Source organism: Corythoichthys intestinalis, chromosome 7, assembly GCF_030265065.1.
Source record: "Corythoichthys intestinalis isolate RoL2023-P3 chromosome 7, ASM3026506v1, whole genome shotgun sequence".
In the NCBI taxonomy this organism is placed as follows: Eukaryota; Metazoa; Chordata; class Actinopteri; order Syngnathiformes; family Syngnathidae; genus Corythoichthys; species Corythoichthys intestinalis.
The window spans coordinates 40,702,978-40,715,674 of record NC_080401.1 but is presented as its reverse complement, the minus strand read 5'-3'; the positions used below and the strand labels follow the sequence as shown (position 1 = coordinate 40,715,674).

Sequence of the window (12,697 nt, the reverse complement as noted above, 5' to 3'; positions counted from 1 at the left end):
AACAGAAAATCACGTTGTATGATTTTTAAATAATAAATTTGCATTTAATTGCATGAAATAAGTATTTGATACATCACAAAAATCGAACTTAATATTTGGTACAGAAACCTTTGTTTGCTATTACAGATACCAAACGTTTCCTGTAGTCCTTGACAAGGTTTGCACACACTGCAGCAGGGATTTTAGCCCACTCCTCCATGCAGATCTTCTCCAGAGCCTTCAGGTTTCGGGGCTGCTGCTGGGCAACACGGACTTTCAGCTCCCTCCATAGATTTTCTATCGGGTTCAGATCTGGTGACTGGCTAGGCCACTCCAGGACCTTAAGATGCTTCTTACGGAGCCACTCTTTAGTTGCCTTGGCTGTGTGATTTGGGTCGTTGTCATGCTGGAAGACCCAGCCACAACCCATCTTCAGGGCTTTCACTGAAGGAATGAGGTTGTCAGCCAAGATCTGGCGATACATAGCCCCATCCATCCTCCCCTCAATACGGTGCAGTTGTCCTGTCCCCTCGGCAGAGAAGCAGACCCAAAAAATGATGTTTCCTCCTCCATGTTTCACGGTTGGGATGATGTTCTTGGGGTTGTACTCATCCTTCTCTTTCCTCCAAACACGACGAGCCGAATTTAGACCAAAAAGTTCAATTTTGGTCTCATCCGACCGCATGACCTTCTCCCATTGCTCCTCTGGATCATCCAGATGGTCAGTGGCAAACTTCAGACGTGTCTGGACATGCACTGGCTTCAGCAGCGGGACCTTGCGTGCGCTGTAGGATTTTAATCCATGACGGCGTAATGTGTTTCCGATGGTTTTCTTCGAGACTGTGGTTCCAGCTTTCTTCAGGTCATTGACCAGGTCCTGCCGTGTAGTTCTGGGCTGATCCCTCACCTTCCTCATGATCAGTGATGCCCCACGAGGTGAGATCTTGCATGGAGCTCCAGAATGAAGCAGATTGACCGTCAACTCCAACTTCTTCCATTTTCTAATAATCGCTCCAACAATTGTCACCTTCTCACCAAGCTGCTTGCTTATTTTCCTGTAGCCCGTCCCAGCTTTGTGCAGGTCTATTATTTTATCCCTGATGTCCTTGCACAGCTCTTTGGTCTTGGCCGTTGTGGAGAGGTTGGAGTTTGTTTGTTTGTTTGAGCATGTGAACAGGTTTATTTTATACAGGTAACAAGTTCAAACAGGTGCAGTTACTTCCGGTAATGAGTGGAGAACAGGAGGGGTTCTTAAAAAAGAACTAAGAGCTGAAATATTTACTAGTTGGTAATGTATCAAATACCTATTTCATGCAGTTAAATACACATTTATTATTTAAAAATTATACAATGTGATTTTCTGGATTTTTGTATTCAATTCCGTCCCTCACAGTTGGAGAGAACTTATGATACAAATTACAGACTTCTATATGGCTTGCAAGTGGGAAAACCAGCAAAATCGGCAGTGTATCAAATACTTGTTCTCCCCACTGTACATCGGCATACACATCAATACAGTCTTCATGGATTACACCGGTGTAAATTGATACGTAAATTATTATTTTAACTTACAATAAAAAAGCAACACTATTGACTTTCCGTGCTCTGGCTACAAAATGTTTACATCTCTATTTTAATGCAATAACTCACACATTGTCACGTTTAATGTTTGATCATTCATCAGATTTTCGTTTCATGTAAAGAAAAAATAGGAACTATTTATTAATTCATTCATTCATCTTCCATGCCACTTATTGAGTAATTTAATAGTATGTGACTCAAGATAGCCAAGGAACCTGAGGCCAGAAAACAAATCAATACAAACACTTGACATGCCTGCCATGGGATTGTTCATGTCCTGATATGTCAAAGTGAGGATATCATTGATCTTTAATGTTATCCGCAATACAGGCTTTACATTGCATAAACAATTCGTAGCAATTTAATTCAACCCAGTTCATGAATTTAAAGTGGGGCTGTCAAACGATAAAATTTTTTAATTGAATTAATCACAGCTTAAAAATTAATTAATCGTAATTAATCGCAATTCAAACCATCTATAAAATATGCCATATTTTTCTGTAAATTATTGTTGGAATGGAAAGATTAGACACAAGACAAATACAGTATATACATTCAACATACTGTACATAACCACTGTATTTGTTTATTATAACAATAAATCAACAAGATGGCATTAACATTAACATTCTGTTAAAGCGATCCATGGATAGAAAGACATTGAGTTGTTAAAAGATAAATGTTAGTACAAGTTATAGAAATTTTATTTTAAAACCCCTCTTAATGTTTTCGTTTTAATAAAATTTGTAAAATTTTCAATCAAAAAAATAAACTAGTAGCTCGCCATTGTTGATGTCAATAATTACACAATGCTCATTGTGCTTAAACCCATAAAATCAGTCGCACCAAAGCGCCAGCAGAGGGAGACAAAAAACACAAGTAACAAGTGGACATGACGCTGTACTGTCATTTTAATCTGTTTGAGCGGGGCATGTGCGTTAATTGCGTCAAATATTTTAACGTGATTAATTTAAATAATTAATTACCGTCCGTTAACGCGATACTTTTGACAGCCCTAATTTAAAGCATGAGTTGTTCATTTTTAGATGACTAGAAGTCTGAAAGAGTTTAAGAATAAGTCAGCAAAACACTACACTGTCGTACCTTGCGATATGATTTGTTCTATTATCACACGTGTAATACCAAACACATTTGAAATCATATTTCTCTTTTGCAATGACACTAAATTCTCCCCAAAAATGAGGAAAAATGTTTGCAATATATTTTAGAAGAACAACAGTAATACTACTTTTTAAAAACATACAGTGACAACATTATCTATTTTGCAACATTGCAAAGCAAGAGCCCTGCTGATTTGGAATTATCGAGATAACTTTGTTTGGTCAACTGCCAAATCAAAATCTTTTTAAAACACTACATAGAGAATTGTTAATTATCATATCCAAACTTTCCAGCCTTACTGTGTCATTGAAGAAACTCTATTGATTTTGGATGCAATCTGACACAAGGTATTGCTGAGGTCAAAGATAAAATGCTTGTCTTACCTACGTTTAAACTCAATGGCGTTATCGATGTGCGTCAGCGCAGGATTGCTATTGATTTTGATCTGCAATACCTGAAATATGTGGGGTCAAATGCCATAACTGCTCAGCTTTTATGGAAGTTGCTGAAATATCTTTTCAACCAAATTCCCTCTTTGCTAATCAGCGTTATGCCAGCGCTGCACTTCTCTACTCATCCAATCTCGTAGAACCGAAGTAACATTGACTAGTTTCCACGCGCCAATAATGTAGTGAGTCCTCGTCATAATGTCTTAGCCCAAGAACATGACTCATCTTAATGGACTGGACTTGAAAGAGTGCATTGAACGGGTGGGAAAAAAGCAAATTCCCAACAGTCAGTCTCTTGTCTTTCTCCAGGTCCGGAGGGCTGTAACCTGTTCATCTACCACCTGCCACAGGAGTTTGGGGATAATGAACTCATGCAGATGTTTCTGCCCTTCGGCACTGTCATCTCATCCAAGGTGTTCATGGACCGGGCGACCAACCAGAGCAAGTGTTTCGGTGAGTTCTTTAGCAACGCTCAATCATTTGCTCTCTGTTCCTTCCAAGAACAGCAGCCTTTACAGCAAGTGCGGGGACGTGTTTTTAAGGTTCCTAATGAACAACTGCCAACAAAATGTGTGTGGAAAGCTATACCCAGGCTCAATTCGACCTCTGAAAATATCCCAAGGATTCTCCCATTGTATGAATGAAAACATTTTCTTCTAGAATCTTCCCGCGGCACAAATGCTCGTGGTGTAATGTACAAAAAATGCGACCAATGGTCATCAAAATCTATTCAATTTGCTATTCCGATATATACATATACAGTATATATATATATATATATATATATATATATATATATATATATATATATATATATATATATATTTTTTTTTTTTTTTGTTAAAGCATAGAAACCAGTAGATTTGGACAGCATGCAAAACATGGGTGCAGAAGGGGTGAGGGGGGACATACTTTAAAGTTGATATTTAGCTGGGGAAAAGACAACAACACTAACAAAAATAGATAATAAATACTCAAAAAGTTATATAATACATGACTGTAAAAATAATATTATTATTATTTTAGTTATTATTACTGTGATTATTATTATACATTATCATATATTGAAAATAATAAGTATTATTATTATATGATATATATATATTATTATATAATCATAAATTGTAATAACACAACATATATTAATTTTAGGATAAAAATAATAGTACGTGTTATTATTATCAATAGCGTATTATACTCAAGAAATTAGTCAATAATTTGTCTTTGTAATTGGCATCCACGGATAGAAAGACTTGTAGTTCTTAAAAGATAAACCTTATTATGAATTAAAATAATTGGATATTAAAACCCCTCTTGATATTTTCGTTTTCATACAATTTGTGTAAATTAAAAAAATAAATTAAAAAAAAAAAATCACCATTGTTGTTGACGTCGCAGGGCAGTGACATCACTGGGTTACGCTGCTGCACTTCCAGAGTATGACTCTATTGACATAAAAATGTCATCTGTACATTCTTTCAATTTGAACCCGAGAGGAACATTATGAGCGTGACAGAACTGTTGATATTTCACAAAACGAGCAGCAAAAGCAAACTGAACAGGAAAGACTGGATGAGACGAGATGAAAGTACAAAGGACAAAACCAGTGTTGTGCCAAAATGTGCTTCACCGGTGAGTTTGACACCCAAAGTACTACCGTGCGCTTTCACCTTGTTTTGTTTATATGAATACAGACAGAAAGATGCCTTAAGAAAATACTTAAACGTTGTAATATCAAATTAGAGTGGTTTAAACAGGCTACGTGACTAATGTGGTCAACAGATCAACAATCTGCTTGAAAACTACCACAAGAAAACACAAAGCTTAATAGTATGAGAGGGAAACCCATGCAAAAAGTATTTTGAGACAATGAAAAGGTAATAAGAGACTCAATAAAAACACAAATAGTAAATACTCGCCACTTTTAACAGATGTGCACATGTGTTGGACGTCTTGCCGCACAGAAGAAATTGCAGAACACCGGGAGTGTTTGCCGAGTGACAGTGACAAACTACGTCATTACCCCGAGCGTACATTGCGTGCATTAAACATGGCACCCTCCGTAGGTCAAATCATGTACTAAATATACCGAATTGGCCCGAATATAAGACGGCCCTGATTATAAGACGACCCCCTCTTTTTCAAGACTCAAATTTGAAAAAAGACTTTTTCAACATCAAATTAATTTTTATACAGAAAATAATTACAGTACATCAGAAACAAATGATTATAACAATATATTAGAGAGAAAAATCATGTTATTTTGCCTCATTCAAATCTTAATATCGGAAAATTTAAATATGTAAACTACAGTGCAATCACATTTGTAAATGAATGGCTTCTGGTTTTTGAAATGTAAATAAACCAATCTATTGTGATAAAACAACAAAATTGCAATAACTGCATTAACCATCAAAGTGAAGTCTAACTGTAACTGTAGTCTTGAAACAAATCTGAATAAGGAAAAACATTGCAATAAAATAATGCAAACTGGTTAAACTTGAGAGTAGCTGAGATCTGTCATGACAGAACATCGCTTCAATGATATATGGCGCCATCTAGCGTCGTGAATGGGTATAATGTCTAGACCTTGAATCTAAGATGACCCCCACTTTTTCAGTCTTATTTCAATGCAAAAAAACACCGTCTTATATTCGGGCCAATACGGTAATAGATTTTTAAATCAATGGCAATATCTTATGTGTTTCTAATAACATATGTATTTCAGTAAAAGAGAACAATTGTGGCTTATTAGAGCCTACAACTCTTTAAGTCTGAGGTTCCCTTTGGCACTTGCAGTGATCTGCCATCCTCTTCCTCTATAAAACAATTGGTAAAGAATGAGTTAATCATCCAAGTTGTACTTCCTATATTCTATTCATTCCATACAGTAAATACACTGAGTGTAAACTGCCTAAACTAGTCTGACCTCCAATCTGTTGGCATTTGTTTCCCTCATGATTGACATGACAAGCCACCTCATCTTTGTCTTCTACTCACAAGCTGTGCCGGACTCCAATCTAAAGCTGAAATGCCAACATTTACAAGCTAGTCATTAATGTGGTTTCAAAAACTTAATATCAAACCTTTTTACACAGCTACCCATTATAAAAATTAATTGATAAACACACGTACTGTATGTTTAAATGGCTGTGGACAGTTATTCTATAGACCCTACTCACATGACGTCACAACCACGCCTCCACGCCATATTGTCCGTCAACTCGTCGTGTTTACGCATTACCGCAACGTAAATTCCTCCTATTATGGCGTGTTTTACTGCTCGTTAACATTAATAATCAAAATGGTGAAGGCGTGTGTGGCGGTTGGTTGCAGTAACAGAGAAGATAGACGGAGAGACTTGAAGTTCTACCGTATTCCGAGAGACCCGGAGAGGAGAGCGAGATGGACGGCTGCAGTTGACGAGAAAACTGGGCACCAAACGATCACCACAGATTATGTAGTAGTCATTTTATATCTGGTAAGATGCATTTAATATATATTTAGAGGTTTGACGAGAAAACTGGGCACCAAACGATCACCACAGATTATGTAGTAGTCATTTTATATCTTGTAAGATGCATTTAATATATATTTAGAGGGTTTTGGGCCGACAACCTCAATTAAGATCATTGCGAGGCTAATCGCCAACAACATACAGTTTTAAATTCAAGAGGCTTATTTCTTCCACCATCATTATTTTCTGAATAATATTTAGCTGGTACCAAGTGAAAGAAGCTGGCCTCGTCTACGGATCATCAGTTAAACAGGTGTGTCCAAACCTTTTGCAAAGGGGGCCAGATTTGGTGTGGTAAAAATGCGAGGGGCTACCTTGGCTGATTTACATAGAACAATATATTTAAACAAATTTTAGCAAGCCCTTTTGTGTGTCACATTTGCTTTATTATTATTTTTTTTTTAATTCATAATTTCATCAATCTCGTCTTTGTAGAGTTCTGTTTTGACACTCGGGCTCTTGCGAAATACTGCTGCTGTGAAATTAAACTAGCTTCAAGTTGCTGCGTATATCTTCCCTGTAATGTTGTACATGTTAGCTTGTCTTGTTTGTTAATATTGCGTCACATCGAACTCTTTGAAAACAGCGACTGTCTCTTTGCAAATGAGGCAGACACAGTTGTTGCGTATTTTATTGAAGAAATAGTCCAATATCCACCTATCCGTGAAGCGTCGGCCATCGCAGTCAACTTTTTTTTTTTTTTATTGATTGTCGCCATTTTAGAAAATTGTCCGACGTGGACAAGATAGTTGTAAATATCAGGGTAGCAGATGTCAGGCAGAGACGGCGAAGACAGCGGGTCGAAAAATATCGATTTAGGCATCAAATATGGATCTGGCGAATAAATCGACCGAAGCTTTTCCACATAACGCCTTTTATGCAACACATCCAATGAGTTTACAGCGTCTGAACGCACCGGGGCTTCCATGAATTGCACTATAAATTGCACGACAAATTGAAACCATTGAGAATACGGATAAACAATGACGGACAATATGGTGGCTGGATACAGCGACACGTCATTGTGTGACGTTGGTGAGTGGGGTCTATATTCCATTTGATTAATACTGTATAGCTACTGCATTGAATGAGGTATTTTTGTGTATATCTGTCTGTGATGGAGACTCAAATAAACAGATAAAGGTGCACAACTCCCATTTTGACGTTAGACGACTGTTCAACCATTACGGTTGCTTGGTCGTGTAAATAAAGTCCCAAGATAATAAAAATAGTGAATTACTTTTAACATGTAGGCGCACACTTTTGTTATTTTCAGCTAAAACATCTCAGAAAGTTAGGAGGGGAAAAGCGTGCCCTCGGAATGGATGATGTTTGGTGTAGAAACGGGAAAGAAAACTGCTTACAGATTGCAATGATGACGACAGACATGAAGAAAACGATTTTGGCCCTGCCTGACCTCCATTTACATCTTGATGACTCTGCCGTTTTGGCATGGCCACTGTGCACATGGTGATGTCTAAATGAATAAATATACACTTGTATATACAGCAGTTTGTATATGCAGTGTTGCCGCACGAGGCACGTTGTCGTCGATCAGGATCCATATCCATGTTTCCGTGGGGCAGCGGTGTGACCTGAACACCCTGCTGGTGCTGCATCAGCATCACCGTTGGTTCACCCCAATATCTGTCAATACTCTCACTACAGTGGGTGATTCACGCAACCGCGGCAGCGCCCCCCTGCCTCATTTAGCTCTGTCAGCCAACACGGAGCAACTTGCCCTGCGGCTTATACAAACTTTCAGGACCCATGCTGGATATGTGTGTGTATGTATGCATGGTGTATGTATGCATGAGATGGTGGCAGGCGGGGGGCAAAGGACAATTATAGATCAGCATTTGTTTTCACTTCAGGGCCCAAATTGATCAGCGATCCCACCTCACCAGGGGGTCTTCATAACATATAAATTCATGAAAGAAGACCTATTTGCACTATTGACGAATACACTATGCATTTACAACGTAATGTAATGCCCGGGGAAGGAGCAAGAACGCTCGGGTAATTAATCTGGAAAGGAGCGAATGAACTTGGATTGATGGGGAGCAAAACAGGGAGACACTTTTACACTACATATAATGTGTAAAGGGGAGATTTGGAATGATTACTGGTAGGGGTGGAAGATATGGACCAAAATTTATATACCGAATATTATGGCTGAAAATTGACATGAAATTTATTACCCGATATTTTCCTTACAAAGTGAGAGTAAATGTTCAGTCCAAGTCAAAGTCAAATATGACATATCATAAGTAATTTCATTGAAATAGGCTGTTTCAGTGAAGTGCGGCAAAATCAAATAAATAAACTGTTTTCTTCCCCTAGTTCATGTAAAAACTTATCAGTTTTCAAATATAGTTAGTCCCCAGGTTACGACGTACCCGATTCACGTGAATACAACTTTACGATAACAATGTCGTCCGCTATTGTGCAGCAGGGTTGAGAACGAGAAGTGGAATTTGGTATATGGCAAAATGGCTTTTGGCATGTGGCAGTTTTTTGGTATGTGGTAAAATGGATTTTGGTATATGGCATTTTATATGGTATGTGGTAGAGATGCGGGTCTGATCACGTCATTTTCAAAGTATCGGAATCGGCAAAAAAGTATCGGACATGCCTTTTTTTAATATATATATTTTTTTTAAGTAAATCGTTTTCTAATTGTATTTAACGTTACAGACAAAATGTCTTACATTCATCCAGAGTCTTTAGTTTTGGCTTAAAGTAGGGCTATCAATTTTATTGCGTTAACGGCGGTAATACATTTTTTTTTAATTAATTATGTCAAAATATTTAACACAATTAAGGCATGCGCTGCACGACCCACTCGCGCATTGTCGCGCTCAATCTATAATGGCGCCGTTTACCTCTTTATACAGCTAAAAGGCAGCGTAATATGAGTAGAGTGAATTTTGGCAGTCTTTGGAGCCCTTTTTTAAATAGCTAAAGCCTCACAATTCCTCTCTCAGCAATTACAAACTCCGTGGGAAGCAATGTGGGGAAGAATGGTAGTAGTTGATCTTTTTCTTAACACCCTATGTTATTTCCCATCGCAGAGAAGATATATCAATTGGTGCCGCTACGAACAGTCATGGTTGCACTTCCCCTCAGGCAGAACAGTTAAATGGCTACAGTATCATTTACTGAAAGCTCAACAAATACAGAAGATGGCAATATTTAGTCACAATATACAAAGTCACATTTATCCTTTAAGAATTACAAGTCTTTCTATCCGTGGATCCCTCTCACAGAAAGAATGTTAATAATGTAAATGCCATCTTGAGGATTTATTGTCATAATAAACAAATACAGTACTTATGTACTGTATGTTGAATGTATATATTCGTCCGAGTTGTATTCATTTTTTTCTTAATGCATTGCCAAAATGTATATGATCGGGAAAAATTATCGGGAATGATTGGAATTGAATCGGGAGCAAAAAAAAAAAAGCAATCGGATCGGGAAATATCGGGATCGGCAGATACTCAAACTAAAATGATCGGGATCGGATCGAGAGCAAAAAAATATGATCGGAACAACCTTAGTATGTGGCATTTTTTGGACGTTCTCGCTGACTCTCCTATTTTATATCCAGTCATTTTTTATTTTTTTGATGAAATAATGTTGACACTTGTTTTGTAATACTTGCTTTTATTTTGGCGATGGAAGCATAGAGTAGGTAGTACTTCTACACATGAGTAAAAGCGCATGTACACACGAAGAAGAAAGTATTTGCACACACAAGGAAGAGCGCACGCCCACACACGAGATAGGGTGCATTTGCTCCCCTGAAGAAGTTGCACAGCCGAGTAAGAGAGAGTGGGAAATGATTACAGCCGCAAGCCTGCGCGCACGTTTGTTGCTTGTGAAGCATCCAAACAGGCAACACCTGTATATAACAACTTTTGAACTGTTTATTGTGCGTTTTCAATTGTGGTATGTTACTTTGGGCGAGTTCACGTGGTAGTTTTTGATGATGTGCGGACGCTAACTGATACATTCTAATTGTTTGTGTGGATTGTTATTGTTGTATCAGCAGCTAGTTATAGACGCAAATTTGAATTGCTGTTTTTGAAGATGAAACTGATTTAACTTCATTTTTATTTTCATTTCATTCTGCATTTTTCAAAGTCATGAGCTGCTGAATAAAGTCAGCAAACCACACGAAAGTCTGACATCGTAATTTTGGAGCTTAGCTCATTGTGTAGGTAGGACTTAGCGCCAACGTCTTGGCGAGGACAGTACAGTGACGTATATTTAATGTTTCTGGATAGTTATTTTGAGATTTAGGGGGTATTTAGTGGTACATAATTCCGACTTGCGCGGAAGTTCGGGTTACGTCACCAGCATTGGAACGAACTCGTTCGTAATCTGGGGACTACCTGTAGCCCAGAAATACAGTACATATATGATTCTCAGAAAATTACTCAAAAGCTCGCTGTCCAGCAAGGACGGTACAATAATGTGTAATATATGTTTTTGAACAGTTATTTTGAAATTTGGGGGGTATTTATGGGGTATTTAAAGGGTTAATTCCTACTTGCGTGGAAATTCGGGTTACGTCGTCAGCGCAGGAACGGAACTTGTTCATAACCCATGGACTAGATGTAATAAGATTAAGAAATACTCATTTTAATGGTCATTGTTTTTTTTTTGCTCTAAGAACTACTTCTCAAGGAGAAAACCTCCCGAGATGTACCTTAAAAACGTGGTGGATTGCATAACATTTACATTTTTTCTAGCCCAGACAAGCATTGAGATCAATATGATGAGCACCCCTGCTGTAAATACTGTTTACCTTTTTTTTTAAAATTAAGCTTCGTAAGTAGCATATTTGAACTATATCAGTATTTATACACGATTTAGTCTAATTCCAAAACACTTTTCAAAATATATCATTATAATTTTTGTTTCGATATATTGCCTAGATATCTGCCACGGGTCGAATATTGAAGCGGAAGTAAAACAGGCCAATGTCTGTTGACAAAAGTCCAAATTGTCTTAGTTTTTTATTTTTAACTATATATCATTTTTTTGTGCATTTGGTCCCCTTTTAAGCCAAAAGGGATTTAAAAATAAATAAATAAATTGTTAAACAAAATCCAAATTTCTAGATTTCTAGGCCTAAGGTCATTCAAGATCTAATTTGCTCACTAAACCGTTACAAGAGTGTAAATAATGTTTCTTGGGTTCAGTGGTGGATGAAGTACTTACTTTTTTTAACTTAAACTAAAAGTACAGATACAGGTGCAAAAACATTACTTAAGTATAAGTACCAGTATCTAAAAAAATACTCAACTAAAAGTACTTGCTTGAGAAGTAAAAAGTAAATGTATTTTCTTCCGATGCAATAATGTAATATACATATAAACATACATACAGAGATCTGAATCAATATTCAAAGAAAGAACCAGAAAATTCATTGACTGCTCAGTTTTATTTAAAACTGTGCAGAATGGAAAAAAAGCAATCAAATTAACTAAACAAGCTCAAAAACTCCAAAACTTCACCTAATAGCGGATTGCAAGCAACTATCAGGTGCATACCGCCACCTACTGTATAAGAGTGTAGTGGTTTTTATTGGTCAATAGCTTGTTCAACTGCCTAATCTTGCTTGTACTGGTTTTGCTGCCTCTTGCTCAGTTACGGGGTCTTATCGATTGCACCAGAGGCATGGAAATGAAACTATCGATTCACAACGGAAAAAAAAAGAAACAAACAAAAGTAACATTTAACACAGGCGACAATTTGAAAAGTAGTGGAGTTAAAAGTACGGTAACACTTTATAATAACTATCCGTTTTACTAGTTAATAGATCATTAGTAAACTGTTGATAAATGATTTATTGTTGATTTTTGAAGTATTTGTTAACAGTTTGTTAAGCATTTACAGGGTGTTCTTAACCTGAAACACAGTTTGTGTAGAAACATTTCAAGTTTTCGTGTGTAACGTTTGGCATTTCTATCTTTTCAGGTTAAGAAATGCCGTTCACTTCAAAAGAAAAGGCATTTTGATAAGGCATTTTGCAGGC

The 12,697-nt window shown here is 37.2% G+C and overlaps 1 protein-coding gene across 8 annotated transcripts in view; it reads left to right on the top strand.

Moving 5' to 3' along the window:
- The window catches only part of celf5a (cugbp, Elav-like family member 5a), a 700,629-nt gene that overhangs the window by 675,892 nt on the left and 12,040 nt on the right, over nucleotides 1-12,697 (top strand). For all 8 annotated transcript variants that reach the window (XM_057840946.1, XM_057840949.1, XM_057840951.1 and 5 more), the window contains exon 11: nucleotides 3,441-3,584. In XM_057840946.1, coding sequence (XP_057696929.1) covers nucleotides 3,441-3,584 — 144 coding nt within the window. The remainder of the gene's footprint in view (nucleotides 1-3,440; nucleotides 3,585-12,697) is intronic.